This window comes from Uloborus diversus, chromosome 8 (genome assembly GCF_026930045.1).
Source record: "Uloborus diversus isolate 005 chromosome 8, Udiv.v.3.1, whole genome shotgun sequence".
Lineage (NCBI taxonomy): Eukaryota > Metazoa > Arthropoda > Arachnida > Araneae > Uloboridae > Uloborus > Uloborus diversus.
This window is the reverse complement of record NC_072738.1, coordinates 125,508,614-125,527,180: the sequence shown is the minus strand read 5'-3', so window position 1 is coordinate 125,527,180 and position 18,567 is coordinate 125,508,614. Positions and strand designations below refer to the sequence as shown.

At 32.7% G+C, this 18,567-nt stretch overlaps 2 protein-coding genes across 3 annotated transcripts in view; one reads left to right on the top strand and one right to left on the bottom strand.

Moving 5' to 3' along the window:
- LOC129228298 (PDZ and LIM domain protein 3-like) overlaps positions 1–9,536 on the top strand; it is a 62,509-nt gene extending 52,973 nt beyond the window's left edge. Inside the window, exons 4-6 of the mRNA XM_054862975.1 lie at positions 3,801–3,941; positions 5,412–5,611; positions 7,628–9,536. Of these exons, the coding sequence (XP_054718950.1) occupies positions 3,801–3,941; positions 5,412–5,611; positions 7,628–7,862 (576 nt within the window). The 3' untranslated portion in view covers positions 7,863–9,536. The remainder of the gene's footprint in view (positions 1–3,800; positions 3,942–5,411; positions 5,612–7,627) is intronic.
- Positions 9,537–9,594: 58 nt separating this feature from the next.
- Positions 9,595–18,567, bottom strand: part of LOC129227386 (isovaleryl-CoA dehydrogenase, mitochondrial-like) — a 28,550-nt gene continuing 19,577 nt past the window's right edge. The window contains exons 9-12 of one of the 2 annotated variants that reach the window (XM_054861937.1): positions 15,464–15,545; positions 13,032–13,136; positions 12,373–12,445; positions 9,595–10,773 (exon numbers count right to left, since the gene is read on the bottom strand). In XM_054861937.1, coding sequence (XP_054717912.1) covers positions 10,640–10,773; positions 12,373–12,445; positions 13,032–13,136; positions 15,464–15,545 — 394 coding nt within the window. In that variant the 3' untranslated portion in view covers positions 9,595–10,639. Of the gene's footprint in view, positions 10,774–12,372; positions 12,446–13,031; positions 13,137–14,316; positions 14,522–15,463; positions 15,546–18,567 lie in introns of those variants that run through there. The other variant, XM_054861938.1, reaches the window with a different exon arrangement.

Sequence of the window (18,567 nt, the reverse complement as noted above, 5' to 3'; positions counted from 1 at the left end):
TAGGACTGGGCGATATCAGAATTCTGATACCGCGATATATCACTCTCCAAATATCGATATTTTCGATATATCGATATGTTCCCGGAAGAGTTCAAAATTTGCCTTTTTTTTGGGGGGGGGGAGGGATGCAAAGGTTATAGTTTAGTGCATGTTATATCGGAAAACAACAAAAAACACTTTCAAATAGGGGTAGTTAGGGGAAGTGGGTCACTGGGGTAAGTGGGTCACCCCCCTAAAACTGAAATATGGATAAAGTTTTATAACTTTTTAGCACTGATCATGTTAAATTTCATCATAGTGATTGGTTTTGCACAAATTTGGGTTTCGTGGAATTTTTTTCTTATTCATAGTACTTAGTCAAAAAAAAAATCTGAATCAGGTTATTTTTTATTATGTTTTTATGATAGTTAATTTTTCACGTACAGTTTAACTTAAAGCTCATACAGCAACAAGAACTTTTGCATAAAATATTATTAATAAGTGTTTAAGAGGAGCGGTACCAATAATGAATCTTTAAGGAATGCAGCTATAACTTTTGGAAACTATGACACCATACACCCATTAAGCACACAGAACTATGAAAGATACCTTTACTAATTTATATGTCACTAGTTGTATTACCTCGGCATTGCACAGTTTACTTCGAAAATAAAAGTTTCATCTAGTGACATATGTTTAACAATCAGGTTTAGAAAAGAAGAAAAAAAAATAGCATGAACATTCCCGTCAATGTGTAGAAAGAACAATTTTATGACTCAAAATTAAAATTTAGACATAATTGGATTTTTTTGTAATCATCGCGTTTCACAGATTTTCTGGCGAAACCCCCCTAGGTGGTCCCCACACACCTCATTGGGATGAAAAAAACTTATGTGAATTCCTAAGCATCAAAGGACCGCTGTATGTTTGGAAAAAATCCGACGAAATCTGGATTTGCATAAGGAAAACTCCCGTGGGGTGTATTCGCACCCTTTACCCCCCCCCCCCTTTTCCTCATAGGTAGGTGAAAAACCCAATTACAAGTCCTAACCATCAAAGAACCGCTGTGCCAAATTTGGATCCGAGAAAGATTATGGACTTGTATAAGGAAATCCCTTGTGGGAGGGAGGGTTGCCCCCATTGCGAACGAAAAGTACCCCATGAGAATTCTAGAGCATCAAAGGACATCTTTGCAAAATTTTGAAAAAATCCGACGTAAACTGGATTTGCATAAGAAAAGCCGCCATGGGGTGTTTTCGCACCCCTTCCCCCTCATAGGTAGGCGAAAAACTCCCTGTGAAAATTCCTAAGCATCAAAGAACCGCTGTGCCAAATTTGGCAAAGATCCGACGAAAACTGGATTCGTAAAAGGAAAACCCCGGCGGGAGGGGTTCCAATTACGAACGAAAACTGCCCTATGTGAATTCTTGAGCCTCAAAGAACCTCTCTGCCATATTTGTCAAAAATCTGACGTAAACTGGGAATTTTCATTAATAAAATCGTTATTTGGTTAATCATATACATTTAAAAATATTGCTTTCCTGATTGTTTTTTAACGATACACACATTTCTTAACATTGATTTTAAAAATGCAATTAATTTTTCTTCATTAGATCCAATCCATATTATTAGGTAAATTAATTATTTCATCAATGTCATTATTTCACAAGCAATTTAACCGAAAAACGAAAACGAAAATTTCTTCACTTTTTCAATCCCGGTATTTGATGACAACTCTTAAACTGAAGTCAAAAAAATATCAAACAAAAGAACTGCAAGCTGCAATGAACTACCGAAATAACGTAAAACCGTAAGTATGCTCGGATTCGCATTGTTATAATCATTATGGCTTCAACTTCGTAAATGTGTAGAACTTACATAAAAACTCTATTTTCGCGCATGCAAAATATCTTACAACTCCGAATATGACGCTTGTCTGGCGACAAGAGAAACGGAAGTTTCAGTTTTGTTCGGGACTGCCAGCGATTGCTTACGATGATAACTTATCATCGGTGCCGTTGTGTTATGAAGGGAGTTAATATTTTTCCTCTTAATTTCGGAGTTAAAGTTATATTCATTCAGAACATGCAGTCTGATGAAAGAGATGAGTTGCGCTCCCTCTAGCGAGATAAATGTGCGACAAAAATAATCTCATTAGAATTTTTCTTCGTTTTTCATTTTTTTAAATAAAAATATTTCTGTTCAGTATTTTTCTTTAACATTTTATTCAACGCAATATCAATGGTTTATGTTTAATTTGAACTATTAATCGTGTTGATACCTCAATTGTTCAGTTTTTAATTGGTGCATTAAGATGCTTTCTTAACCAACACACATTAACTTTTAAGGACCCACGAGAGGCCATGTCAGCTTTATCAGAAACTAGGGGCGCGGTCCTTGGAAGGGCTCCGCTCTGAATCGTAGTAGTATAAGTTTTGAAAACTTTATAGAGGGAGGGGATCCGGAGACCACAAACTGACAAAGGGGCCCACATTTACCTACAGCGGACTTTTAATTTTTTTCTTTGACTATAATTCAAAATTAAATATTAAACAACTGTTTGAAGAATGCAGATGATGTCTTGAAATTTCAAACGTTCACCCATCACACAGAGCTATGAAAGATTATGTATTTTTGAGTCAGTATTTTGATTACTCCGTAATTAAATCCCATATTTTCATTTCAAACGATATATCGGATGGATAGAAATCTAAATATCGTTATCGTGGTAGTATATATATATCGATACATGAAGGTATATCAGTATATCGCCAGGCCCAAGGATACACCTTTTGCTCCCCCCCCCCCCCTCCCGCCGAAATGATGTCATAAATACTGTTGAAACAACATATAGCACACACCAAACAAGGAATCACGTAAAATGCAAACAAATTAAAAATCGGGAGCTTCCTCCTCCCAGCTCAGATGAACCGAAAGGAATTGTTTCATCCTTCATCTCAAAGGTAATAAATTTAAAAAGTTTCAAGTCCTTTTGTTTTGTTTTCTACATTTTAAGTGTCAGTGCTTTTAATTCTCCCAGATTCCAATTGAAAAAAGAAAATAGTTTCATGAAAAATACGTCTGCTTTAGAAAAGGACAACAATGATCTTAGCTAAGCATTTCCCTTCAAATACCTATCAGTTCCTTTGGGGGAGGGGGGACCGTAGAAAAAAAAAGGAACTCTTTTTTTTTTTTAAAGACATTTTACTTCAAATTAAATTAAGTATTTATGTTTTCAATAATACCAATGTTTACAAGCGCCAACTTATGGTTCATTCAGTTAAGAAAGGGGGGGGGGGGGAGGTTCGTTGTAGGTGTCAGAGTCAGTCAACCTCTAAAGGGGGACGATGGGCCCAAAAACGTTGGGAACTATTGGATGTAATAGAACAGTTTAACTATAACATATCTTTCAAAAAAGGGGTTTCAATAACCCCCTTTTTTAGTTCAACAAAGTTACTTTAAGATGAAAAGTTAATATGGTGCATATCTCTTCTTTCACTGTCTTTAAAAAAGTCATTTTTTGTGGAATAATCGATCAGTTAGGAGGAGGGAAGTCTATTTTGTATAGTTCTCTAACAGAAAATAAAATTTACTCCTCTAAAAAAAGGCAACTAGTATTTTTACTAGTTGGCGTTTTTTTAGGCTGTGTGGGGGGGGGGGGGGGTCCCTAACTGCATCTCTGTATGTATGAGTGCACACCTTTCATTTTTAAAAATATATTTGACACATCATTAAAACTCATATTTCATATACAGTTATATTAAAATGTATCCAGGCTGATTTTCACTTCTTAATTCACTAAAATAAAATTTATTTTTCAGCCGTATCGATCAACTCCCTTGATTCTACCTTCTGCAAAACCTGCCAAAGACACTCCAATCGGTTCCTATTTAAGATATGACCCTTTAACAAGAACAACCACTCCACCTCTGGTACAACGCGACCCGTTCATGCTCACGAAGGTAAAGTTGCAAATTTTCAGATACATGTAATTTTTATGTTTTTATGTACTTTTTCTAATGTATATACTTATTTTTTTCAAGCACGCAAAATTTGTCGTGTATTACATTAATTTTTGCTCAAAATTACCTCACGTTTGGAAGCAATTTGATCGAATTTGAATCGCATCACTTACCAGTATTTTCCAGTTTAGCACATTCTTCAACATAGAAGTCTCTGGGGTTGGCGAGAAATCACCAAGCTAGTTCGCCCAGAACTGAACGAGCGTAATTTCTCACACCGATTTTCAAACAACTACCGTATTTTACTCTCGATTGTCTTAGGCTCCCAAGTACTTCAAATATCCTTTTTTTTTCTTTAAGAGAAGGAGAGAAAAATAATTGTACGTACTTGTGAAATGAAAGCAAGAAAGTTAAAATGAACACGATAGCAAATTCATTCTGTCATATAGTTAAGCATGAAATTTCAATAAATTACAACTATTATTTTTTCAACAGGAGTACTTTAAATTCTAGTATTTTTATTATTAGAAAGTTTTTTCAGAATGCAAGTAGACAAAAATAAAAGAAAGAAGCTATAAAATAAATTAGAACAAAAAATTATTTCAAACTAAAATTTTCAATTTGTCTAAGTTAAAAAAAGAAAAAAAAACTATGGTTGAGGCAAACTTAACCTGGCAGCATTGTGAAGGCTATGCAGATCACAGCACTGCGACGCTGCCACGTTAGGTTTGCCTCAACTATAATCAAGTAAGAACACTTTCTGTTTTCTATGTCACGAAAGAAATTATAGTTGGGCAACGAAAAAATGTGCTTTGATTTTGGCAACAGTTAAAAAAGAATCTTCAGGAAAAAAGAATTCAAAAAAGAAATACTGCCTGGTTTAAACTATAGTTCGAGCAAACCTAACCTCGCCGCGTCCTAATGCTGTGATTTGGATCTGCGTATCCTTCCTAATGCTGCCAACTGCCAAGTTAGGTTTTGCTTGAACTATAGTTTAATCCAGGTAATTTTTTTTATTTTATTGTTTTTTTTTTTCTTTCTTCCTTTCTTTTTTTTTTTTTTTAACTGTTGCCAAAATCAAAACACATTATTAAAATTAAAATATTTTATTCCAAAAAGGGGGGGGGGAGTTCTGCTATTATTATTTTTCAATACTTGCCAAAAGCAAAAATGAAAAATCATAAAATTTTTGTGAATATAAAGGTTTTGCACATTAGCAATCATTTATGTCAAAAATAAAATCGTTTGCAGTTTTTCGCTGCTTAAATTTACTTTGTTTTGATGCAATCAGTTTATCTCTAACTTTTTTCAATCTAAGTCCAGAGTCCAGAAGAAATTACATTATGATTTTTATTCTACAATACATCACCGTGAGGGAAGTTACATCCGTGACGAGGGCTGGATTCTTTAAGTGATAATCTTTAAACTAATTATTCTCTTCTATTGTAAATTACTGTTGCTGATTTTCAGGTTCAAGAAGCAATCTTAGAAGCTGCTCAGTCATCCTCTTCAGGATTTTCAAGCCCGGGCAGGACACCAACTCCTGACATGGGGTATCAGAATGGTCCACAAATCGCGCTCAAACAGTACAACTCGCCCATCAACATGTATTGCAACCAAGCCATCGTCGAAGCCCTAGCTGCTCAAACAGTCGGCCTGAAAAAACCTGTGTAAGTTTGTCAACGTCCCTTCATATCCTGCTAAGAAAAAAAAAAAAAAGTTGCTCTCTGAAAAGATGATTTCCGATGGATAAACAATTAAACAATGCCATTTGTTGAAAAGGAGTGGGTAGGCTTATTTGTTAAAATACGGGTGGTGTTCTTCGCCTAAAATGATCATTGGAGACAAACATTAACAAACTAGTCCAAGGTCAAGCACCTTGTTATCAGAGCCATACTATGACACGTGTGGTCAAAGCTTTTGTATTCCTAAGCATTTACATTAAGCTCCTTATTATTCATTCTAATTAACGTTTGAATCTTCTTTGAAAATTGCAGAATATGATAACACACTAGTGGGCAGGTACAAACCGTAAATATGCTGAAATTGATCAAAAAATTCTCCTTTCTTTCAGCCATGCTCCTTGGACATAAAAGTTCGTTTTGGAACAGTCAACTACAAAACAAAGCCTGATCTCAAACGAATATATTTCCTCTTGGGAAGATCAAGTAGTAAGAGGGGGAGAGGGACACACTATATTTTCAGAGTGGAGGTGCATCACGGTATATTATTGTCACGGAAATCTCCATTGCTCATTATATATTTGAAAATCCATTAATGTAAGGTAAATTTGGGTGTTGGCCATTTTACCAGGTACTTACCCCTACTTATACCAAGAGCAAAAAGTTAAAGTCAAGGCATTTCACAGCATTCAGATAGAGGTAGATGTAAATAAAATGATGGTTATGAAGAATTGTAGAGATAAGGTAGGCTACATAGATCTAATTACATAGATAAGCTAGATGTAAACAATAAAAAGGAACTTGTGTGTCCTGTCTCCCCTTCACGAGAAAAGATCCCGCCATAGAGTATGAGCCCGTCTGCTGCCATAGAAACAGACTTCGTTCATTTTCTGCAAGGGTTAGCAGAAAGTTTTTTTTTTCTTTTTGGTGCCATTTCGCCACTTGTCTTCTTGCCTTTGTGCAGTCGTACGGGTTTTTCCAACCTTAAGCTTCCCCTGGAAAAATGAGACAAGCCCATGGGCGCCCATATATATAGGGGGGCAAGTGGGGGCTCGTGCCCCCCACCTTTGAAATTAGAACTTCCTTACTTTTAGTACTTTCTTCTTTGCAAAAATGTAAAAACATTTCTTCTCCAGCCATTAATGGATGATTTATTAAAAATGTCAAATTTTAAAGACTCTAATCTGTCCTGAAATCGGTTTCCTTGGGGAAAATATCCTGCTAAACCATGGGGAAAATATCTGAGCTCCACCCTTACACTTTTGCATATGGGCACCCTTGGACAAGCCTCGTTGCTATAGCAATAGACAGGCGCAGACATTTCGGGGGGGGGGGGGGGAGGGAGGGGGCTTTTCTCATGATGGACGGACGGTATTTAGCGCATTTCTTAAGAAAATAATAAGGCTTAGCAACATGAAATTCGCGGTACACATGTACAGTTTTTACCGAAGTTACGAACCTCTTCGCCTGATGTTTGATAAATTAGAAATTGTCAAGTGTTTTATATGATTCTAAGCACTTTTAATCCCACCAGTCCACAAACTAATGTGCTTCAGAGAACTATTTTTTATGTGAGTGTCGAAAATTTATTTTAAACCTGATGGGAAACAAATTTGCATATATATGTATATATATATATATATATATATATATATATATATATACACTTATTTATTTATTTTGTATTCTTGACATCTTGAAAAACTATTTTACAGAGTTTTCCTGCTCGTCAACTCTTCTAGTGAAAGAACATTTTTCATGCAACCACGGCAGTTGTCCATAAATAGATAAATGTGCAGGAATATAGATTCATATAGTTTTTATACCACGCCGAATTTATTTAGGCAACCACCAAGGGTTTTTCTCTCCTGAATTTAGTAAACTTTTGAGGAGAAAATTGCTTTAATTTTAACATTGAAATGAATGAGAAATGCACAATAAAATTTTCGTGAAAATGTTTTTATTTATAAGACAAAAAAATCTAATCCGAAATTTATTTCTCAGGCCTGATCAGGCTGAGCTGCTGGAAACAAAAAAGCTGAATAACATAAAGGATTCTCCGACGTATCAACTAATACACGATGAAGAGTGGAAGAAAGGAAAGGTGGAAGAATATCAACCACTTCAGGAACACATATACAATGTAATTCCTGGCAGTGAAAACTACAAATCTGATATTCACCAATCCGATAGCTTTAAAACCATAATGCATAACTTGCAAAGAATGCCAGAACATTAAAAATTACTTGCATTTTAAGCCAATGAACGTTATTGACATAACACATGCGAAGCATTTTTCAGCACTGTCGGAAACCATATGATAGTGTAATAATGAAATAAATTTAAATACATTAATTATTTGCCCTCTTGTCCCCGTTATCGTAACATAAGGTCTTAAGTGAGCCAAAATTTTAAGAAAAGTCGCCAAATTTAGTGAGTTACAGTGAGTGAGAAAAGATATTTTTCACGCCCTTTGCACAGCGAAATCACGGGGTACCTTCAATTTCCAGCCAAGTCTTTAAATTTGACTTTCTTAAAATTTCAGCGGACTATGAGACCTTATTCTCGATAACGGGGACACAAGGGCAAATAATGTTTGCGTCAAAAAATGTCTCAATATGCTCTTTCGATTGCTATCTATTTCAGCTTTTTTTCCCATTACATTATTCTTGTGGTTTCCTGGTGAGGACAGAATTCTGTGTTCAGAAAAAAAACAGCAGACGGATTTCTATCCTTCAACTGAAAGATTTTGAAATCTTTCACTTGAAGAACATAAATCCGTCTACCAATTTTTTTAAAAAACATGATTCCGTCCTAAATACTGAAAAGTGACACCCATGCGTTATCCATTTTCTTTTAAAATTCTTTAATACCGATTCTATGATAAATTGTGGTTTATGTACATTTTTTTACTTATCCATGATCAAAAGAAAAATTTCTCGCCAAGGTGGATCATGTAAACAGCTTGGAATTTATTTTACTCATAGAACGAAACTGTAAAAAGAGTGTTCCCGTCAACAAGGTCAATTGTATGGAATAATTATTACAAATACATTAGAAACTATCATTTTATAATAGTGCAATATTTATCATACGGCAATGGTGTACATTTTATTATCGTTTAAGGAATTAGTTTATTAAAAGATGGAAATTATAGAGTGGAAAATTAGCAATTAATCAAGTAACTTTAGCATAACTTATAATAGGTCAAATAATGTATAAAAATGTATCTATAACGTTTTTGTGAAATATCTGACAGGCAATCATTTTAAAATTCAGACAGAACATTTTACAATATTAACGAGATTCCCGTAATTAATATAAACAGGCAACACAATTAAGTTTTTGTTCATTCTTGAATATGAGACAATTCTTTATCATTGACTTACTTTGTTACTAGTTTGAGTACACAAAGTACACAAGCATTTCAAAAATAACCTTTACATCTTTAAGTCATTCTTATTTTATTATTTTTTTTTATGTTTTATGAAAGGTTGTCGTACTAGCTATTGAAAATTCAATGTTATTTTGTTTTTAAAAGTTTTCAAGCACAAAATTAAATACTAAAAAATAATTGCTGATAATTGCCTTTTCATAATAGTTTTTAAAAAGGTACCCCCCTTTCTGCTTGAATGATATCATAACCACTAGAATGGTAAGAACCAAAGTATAACAAGAATAGAGAAGAAATAACTATTATGTATATTATTAGTGTCGTAAATATAAATGCTATATCAATATAGAGAACATTCACATCATTTTCATTAATAATTCTTTTCATGAAAAATTTTTGTCACTTCAAAATCATGAGTGACTTTTGTATAGCCATGTAAGTATTGTTGTGAAAGGGTTGTTTTGTATGAATTCATATTTCTGTACAGTAATTTATTTCAATAAATCAAAGAAAACTATTGCTGAGCTTGAATTTCTTGGAAATTTTAACTATTTTTATTAATTACACAGACAAAAACTGCATCATTCATTGACTATTTATTGCAAAAATAATTTTACAAATACGAGTAATACATAACAAACAAATATATACTTATTTTCGACGCAGGGTTCCCACTCTTTTCTCAAAAACTGAAGTTAAAAACTTTAAAGATATTTAAGGATTTTAAAAAAAGGCTGGAAAAATAATAATTTGTAATAAAATGAAGTATTGTGATTAGTTAAGATGTTTAAAAATTTATCAATGAAATGTAAAGAAAGAATAAGCAAAATACAGCAAAAAGCGAAAAAATTAATAACTAGCTTCATAAGTTAAGGTCTTTAAACCAATTTTCCCAGTAATACATAATATATAATTCAGGGATTCAAAATTAGAGATCATGCATGATATTTCGTACCTAAAATCATCTGTTTGATAATCAGTCAAACCTCTTGGGGTCACTTTTAATGACCAACATTTTACAGCAGTTCCTGTTTTTTATTATAGCAGGGTAACGAGATCGGGGAAATTTGTCTGTATGTCTGTAATTCAAATACCTTTTAATAATCCAATTTGTAGACAGGAAGGAACCTTATTTCCATATTTTATTTTTCAACTTCAACAATTATTAGAAAAGTTTGAACAGTTTAAAAAATAAAACATTTTAAAGAATTTTAGGACTAAACCTTAATAGCATATTTGCTTGTATTTTTACCTTACTTTTTCATAAAAGTGAGAAGAAAATTAATGAAAGAATGAACGAAAGCTTTGTCAAGAGAAAAAAAGATCCAAAAATAAAAATCTGAAAGTAATGTTAAGAGAAGAGGCAAATATATCTCCCTTTTGTTATTTATGATTATTAATATTATCAATCTTTACAGCCTGTATATCTGTATGCATACATTTCAATAAAATTGCCAGAATAAGCTAGCAAAAGCAGAAATTAAGTAATTAAAATTTATTCTTAATAAATGTAAAAAACTTTTAAATAAAAATTAGAGTTTATAAGGACTTCAGACCCATGGGAACCCTGTAGATTATTATATAACTTTAACAAACAGTATCACAAAGCAGATCTTTAAAAATCATTCATATTCCTTGTTCAAACTTCGTCCAATAATTAATCTTCGAATTTCACTTGTTCCAGCTCCAATTTCATATAATTTTGCATCACGTAGTAAGCGCCCAGCTGGATAATCATTTATGTATCCATTCCCACCTGATAGGGAAAAAAGTCTGGTGAACTAAACAAAAAGCATTTTTATATTACAGATTGACATCAGCTCTAGAGCATATTAACAGCTAACAAACGTCCTATCTTTCAGAATAAAACCTTAGGGTTATTCTATGTGTAGCCACAATGTGCAGGATAATTGATATATTTCTGTCCAAGTCATCTGGGTAAAACACGGAGGTATGCCATGTGGGATACAACATACTTACTTTTCTCCAGCAATTTCCAACCTTTGGTCATGCCTCAGGATTCGCAGGAAGCACAGGAGAAGTAGCGTGTCCTTCCCATGACCTATGCCAGGTTATTTCAGTGAAAGATAGCAGCTCTAACTCCTAGACTATAGGGGTGCCCACCTAGGGGTCATGGCACAGACTGTGGCATTGAAACTTTTAGGGGGGAGTGTTTCGAAGGGGTATTTTTCCTATGGGGGGTTCTTTTGGGGGGAGGGGTCTTCACGATATTTGGAGGGGGTGAGCCCTTGCTCTTGGTCTCAGAGGGGTGGTCACCCCTGTAGACTGCATGGGACTAACATCAAATGAATTTGGATATTTTAAAAAATTCATTTCGTATAATTAACTGTTACACAAACAAATGTAACTACACATCTTTTTATGTTTTAATAAAAGAAGACGCATTTGAAGAAATAAAGATAGACAATTTTTGTACAATTTTCAGATGCACAACTTGAATTTTTTTAAATGATAATATCTTAACAGTACCGACATACTGTCAGCCCTTCTTAATCGGGTAACGTATACACAAATACCCCACTTATACGAATAAAACCTTCTGGAACCGAATATTTCCCCATAGACTCAATATTAAAGATCCCCGTTTAATTGAATAATTTTCCCGGACAATCGAATAATATTAATCAGCTTAAGCAAATATTTTTTTAAAGAAAAATATTTGGATAAATTAGAAAAAAATTAAGTAAGAACAATCATTGCTGTTGAAGGCAAGGAAAAAAAAACATTCATATTTCATCAAAATGTTTCTACTGTCCTTTTAAATTTCTTTTACCTTTGTCATTACAAAAAAAAGTGTAGTCGGTAAATTAAATAACATGAATAAATATACGCATTTTAGACGCTGAGAAATTGATAAATATTAAATGTAAGATACAGTAGACGAGGAGGGGGAAAAGGGAGTCAGAAAAGTGTTCCCAAAAGACCTTGAGCAAGCAGTTCCCTATTATGGAATTTTTCAAAAAATAGTGTACTAAAAAAAGATGCCAAAACAAAGATTTCATAACTCAAGTTGTAGGTTACTTTTTATAATTTCCATATGTACTTGTAATGTATTACTAATTATTGAACGATTTTGTTGTTTATTTAGCTTATTTCAAAAACTTTTTAACAATAACATGAACTATTTCCTTTATATAACTATCGATTTATTATTAGTATTACGTTTTAAGATAAATGTTGTCAATTTAGAAAGGTAAATAAAAGTTACCCACTTAATCAAATACCCCGCTTTATCGAATAACATTCTTGGAACCGACGATATTCAATTAAGCGGTGCCAAAAGTATTAGTTTCTCAAATCTTCAATAAAATTAAAAAATTGGAAAAAAAATTACCTAAACATTGAATTGCATCTAGAGCCATTTGAGTAGCTTTCTCTGCACAATACAAGATCACTCCAGCACAATCCTAGGAAGAAAATATATTCTTATTCTTATTATTTTCAAATGCATACTAATTGCTGTTAATTATATAAATTCACGACAAAAATAATTTCCTCAACTTAATTTAAGAATCTAAAACCAATTAGTTTTCTAAAATATCTGTCTGCTGTATAAGAATAAACTTTTTCCAAAAACAAGTTTTTTAGACACAATTTTAGCAAACTTTTAATGTACACAACAGAAGCACCAGAAATTGCTTTGACTTGGATAGCAAGTTAAAATTGTAATATTAATACCAAACTAGAGAAAAATACTGACAGTAAATGTATTTTTTCCCCATGTATGAGAAACCTACCATACCAGTTTCAGCACCATTGACTAACCTTGAAACCAGTCCAAACATATAACTGTAGAGAATGTATCCTTGTTATGCAAACACTAAAACCTAAATGCTGACAAATTGATTCCTTACTAATGACAGAAAAGTAATGACAAAAATTAATTCAATTAAAATTATGTGTAAAAAACTCAGGGCTTTTTTTTTTTTGGTATTTTGAGAGCTAAATGAATATTTTTTCTCATTACAAGAAAATAAGGCATGAAAATATTACCTTTGAGCTGACATGTCCACTATCCACAGATCTAGCAGTATTGTACAAATAAGACCTGCAGGCATTCATTGTTGTGTACATATCGGCTAACTTTCCTTGAATCAGCTAAAAATTATGAAAAAGAAAAATAAAGCGCTTGAAGTTTTCGTTTCTTAAGCAAAAAATGAGATACAAAAATAAAATAAAAATGGTACTATATCAGCATCACAAAGTAAACATAAACCAGAGTTTTAACCCTAACTTTATTTTATAGGCTGCCTTAAAAGAGCATAGGCACTAAGGTGGTTCAAAAAAAAAAAAAACTTTTGTTCAGCTAGAGTCCAGAACAAACTATTTTTCTTAGACTTACTAATAGTATTGTGCTGTAAAAGTTCTAGCTTCTTACTCAAGCTTTAAGAGGGTGCTCAATGACCCCTTAATTTAACATTAGCCGTAGCATAAAAAAAGCCACAAATGTAGAAACATTTAATTTCCTCAGCTGTTTTTTGTAAATAATTATTTTATTACAATGTATATGTGTATTACTAGTGTATATTATAATATGTGGCATTGTTTTTTTCAGTTCAATGTATTTTTTAACCCCCCTTCCCATACTAATGAAGTTAGGGGGAGGGGATTGAGTACCCTCTTTCAGTTGAAATAGGAAGCTGAAATTCTTCCAGTATATTACTATCCACAAGTCTAAAAAATATTTAGGGGTGTCCTGTTATATAGAAGAAACTTTCTTTTTACATAAATTTTTGAACCACCCTAATTGATAACTTATATGCAAAATTGTAAGGAGGGCTCAGATATTTTCCCTGTGGCATAGCAGGATATTTTCCCCATTGAAACCAATTTCAGGACAGATTAGAGTCATCAAAATTTGACATTATTAATAAGTTATTCATTAATGACTGGAGAAAAAACATTTTTACATTTCTGCAAAGAAAACGGTACTAAAAGCAAGGAAGTTCTAATTTCTAGGGGGGGGGGGGGAGGCTCGAGCCCCTACTCATATATGGGCGCCCATGCAAAAGAGGCATAATGGAGAGTAACTACCACATTAACTAAATAATTACAAGCAGTTAAAATATAATTTTAACTCGTGTGTCCTATTTTTGTTTAGAAAAGGAAACACATTTCAGTACAATGGTGGTGTTTCCTTCAGTCAAAAGTGCTACTTTTAGTCACTGGAAGTGATAGAATAAGCAAATAACAATAATAACATGGAGTCAAAAAATACTTTTATTTTCCCAGCATTTCATTTTTAATTAATTTTTTTAAATGTCAGATTTCTAAAACAAAATGCTTCATTGTATGACATTACAAGTGAAAACAAGACATCTTGAATCTGAGCGAGCTGCTGCCTATTCTGGCAAGACATCCTCTTTTGGTGATTTTCCACTGCAAGCAATTATTAGCAGAGGGAAGTACTGTTAGTTGAATAAAATATTCATTTGGCGAAGTTTGAAAATGTCCTGAAACTTTGTTCGGGTAACTTTAGTGACCTGTGAAGTCAGCAGAGAAAATGAAAATAGCAACTGAACATCTTTCAAGAAAGAAAATAAGTCAAAATTCAGAAAAAACCTAACTCACCCCATGCTTTCAGCCATGCTCTTTCAAAAAAAAGAAATATTTTTGAAAAATGAGAAACAACCCAATTTTTTTTTTATAGCTTAATGGGTCTTTCTGATTTTTGTCATATGTGTAATTATTATTTCATTTTCTAATATTTTCTAGAAGATATAATTTACTGTGAAAGGTTTTTTTATTTATGCATCTATAAACAACTATCTTTTTTAAAAACTATATCTAACTTTAGGATATCTTTATGCCAAAAATAAGTAACTTGAAATTAGTAAGGAAATGCAATGCAATTTCATTTTGTTTGATGTAAATTAATATTTTATAACACATTTAATAATAAATTCATTCAGTTTTCACTGCATAGAAATTTTATCCAGGGGAAGCCATCCGCCCGGTCTCACCCCTCTAAACCTTAAGGAGCTGGAGATATGAGTTGATAAAAACAATCTACAGAACATCTAATATGTCTACAAGACATTCAGGGGGAAAAGCATTAAAATTAGCCATTGTCAACTACCATAAACTTCATGAGTCACCGCAGGTAGCATGCAGGGGGCACTGCCCTCTAGTTAATAATAAAATATTATCACATTATTTCATTATTAACTAGGGGATTAACTAAGTTTAACTTATGTTTATTACGTTAAATTAAATATGTTTTTTTTAACCTCATTATTTCCGGCATGCCATAAAGAGCCACCCAAAGGTGATTGAAAACCTAGTGGACTGCTAATTTCTAGTATTCCAGCTGATGGGGGATAATACATAATATGGAATGGTTTGATATGTAGATAGAGATTAAAAGAAATGCAGATAGAGAGAAATTAATGGGATAAAAACGTTTTTAATAAAAAATTTCAGACCTGAAATTCTCCAATTCTTTGTCCAAATTGTTTGCGTTGATGAACATAATCAAAAGTAACATCGCAACAAGCTTGCATTATGCTAAAAATACCAAAAAGACGTTTTTCAAGCATGGTAATATATATTTAAATTTAGTTGTATTGTTTAAAACATTATATCACACATGAAATTTTTGAATTTGCAAACTCTTCCCATAACATTTTTAATAGAAATTCAATCCTAAATGCGTGGACTATTACTGAATTGATTCTTGAAATACCAATACTGTAACAGACATACTAAGGACTTGAACAGTACCTTCCTTTAACTGATGCATAACTGTGTGATCTGCAGCTCCTGCTACTTATCTATAAGTGTCAAGGATGCCCATATGCAAAATTTTAAGGGGGGGGGGCTCAGATATTTTCCCCATGGCTTAGCAGGATATTTTTTCCACAGAAACAGATTTCAGTACAGGTTAGAGTTAGTCAAGTTTGACATTTTTAACAACGTATTCATCAACAGCTGGAGAAGAAGTGTTTTTACATTTTTACAAAGAAAAAAAGTAGTAAAAGCAAGAAAGTTCCAATTTCTAGGGGGGGGGGGGGCTTGAGAACCCACTTGCCCCCCTATATGGACGCCCTTGATAAGTTCAAATTTCATGCATGCCTGGATTTGTAAGAGGCTGCGAACATAATTTTCTTGGCATATGTTCAAAAAAGACCATGCCATGCATTTCCATTTGTTTTTCCTAAGTGAAATTCAGGGAGTTTTATGCATAGATTATTGTAAAAAGCATGAGCACTGCTCTGCCTAATTTGAACAGTGCAGTGAAGGATTAAATAAAACCATTCATTTGCAACATATCAATCCATGCAGCAAGTTTTTGCTCCTCAGCAACAAAATTTACTACATGCTGCATTTTGCATTACGTTGGCATTTCTGCTAACTCCAGACATTTTTCTTCTCCACTTTCAAACTTATTTTACAGTAGCTGCATTGTCCGGCTTTGCACGATCTACTACAAGAATAAAAGTTATGTCAAGTGACCCTTGTTCAACAATCAGGCTTCAACTAAAGAAAAAAAATCTAAAGTTTTCCATCAAAATAATCATTTTTAAAGAAAGAAAACGACAAACAAAAAATTCCCGAATAAATGAAACGCAACCCTCCATAAATATAACTAAAATCCTTTATTATCTTCTGATGCCAGCACAAAAAGAAAGAAAAAGGAAAAAAAAGAAAGAAGATAAATTGCCAAATAATAATCAAAAGGGGGAAATATTTATCTCAAAACAAAGAAAAAATTTATTTAGTCACAGTAAGGAAAAAAGTGCAACCTTCTGAATGGTTTATTCACGCTGATTTAAAATGAGATCAGGCAAGTGTTCCATTAGGCTTAAAAATCCTTTTAAATTTTTTTCCAGTGATTTTACAGCCTTGTTTTGTTTTGTTTTTTTTTTTTAATTTGAAGGAATTAAATCAATCTTAGGGGTATTTTTCATGGGCTTTCGAACGGCACAAAATTTGAACTGATCAAACAGTTATTTGGGGTAGAAAGAGCAATTTAATGCCATTTTCGAGCCCTAAAATTAAACTTCAAACAGTTCAGTTCTCTTTTGACATTTGAAAACCCCCTAATGTTCCTTCTTGGGTGCCCGAGTTCCTCCCTGCCAAATATGGTCGAGATCAGATGTAAACTTTGGATTTGTATAGGGAACATACATTATGTGTATAGGATTATATCACACATGAAATTTTTGAATTTTCAAATTCTTTAATATTTTTAGCATAAATTCAATCTTAAAATACTTGGACTATTACTGAATTGATTCTTGAAATACCAATACTGTAACAAATATACTAAGGACTTGAACAGTACCTTCCTTTTTTTCTCCAAAATCCTAACAATATTACGTCTCAGTAGCCTAACACAAAAATTGTTCAACTCAGAAAGTGTTTCATTTAATAGTTAGAAATAACTCATCTGATGTTATTTTGCCCTTATTAAAACATTAATTCATTTAGTTTTTTTTTTACAAACATTTTTAAATAACCAGAAAGTCAACACTTTTGGCCAGTCCCTTGGACTTAAATTATTTAAAAATTTTGAATCAACATTCCACAAATACAATTTGTAGTAAAAAATTAAGCATACTTAAAGGTGTAAAATAGCATTCTTTAAATAATATTTCTTTGTTCTTTATTACTATAGTTACTTATTTCTAGTCTTACTCTAGTCTATAGTCTTATTTCTTTATCACTATAGTTACATTTTAGATAACCCATGAATAAATTCATTTTGTAACTCTCCTGGTGCTGCTTGTCAGTCTCTTGCTGTATGAAAATTTGACCCCCTCTTTTAAGGGTGTGACATAATTAAAGTGAGTTCCCTCTGTTTTTCTCTTAATAAGTTCCTAACAAAAAAGTATAATTACATTTTTCAGATTTTTTTCAACAATTTTATTTTGTAAAAAAATTGATCGTAAAATGTCAGGTGTTTGGAGAATAACCCTTACACACACTTATATATATTCTGTTTTAATTTTAATAGCAATATAAAATTGAACAAGAAAGAACGAAAATTTGAAAAAATCCCAAAACACCCTGGGGCCTCATCAGGGGGGTTACTCAATGAGGGGAGTAACCCCCTGATGAGGCCCCAGGGTATTTTGGGATTTTTTCAAATTTTCGTTCTTTCTTATTCAATTTTATATTGCTATTAATTTTATTGTATACGAGTATCATAGAGCTGCCTGTGGCGCCTATTGAACTGAGTTGTGATGTTCAAACTGATTGAATTGTCCAGGTTACAAATACAGTATATGATAGTGTTTCTTTGTTTTATTTATATAGATTTATGAAAAAATTCCTGAAAGTTTTTTGTCCACAGAATTTTTGAAAAACTAACTTGAAATTTACCACTTTTTCTCTAACCTACAAAGAACACTTTCTCAACCTATACACATATAAAACTACATTTTAAAATGTGTGACATTTCTCTCAGTTGTTTTATGAACTCCTATTAAATGTTTTCAAATTCCATTGATTAAAGGAAAACTAACACATGGCTGGCTCTAAAAATTTAACTCTTCTCTCAAACAAACCAAAAATCAGAGTATTC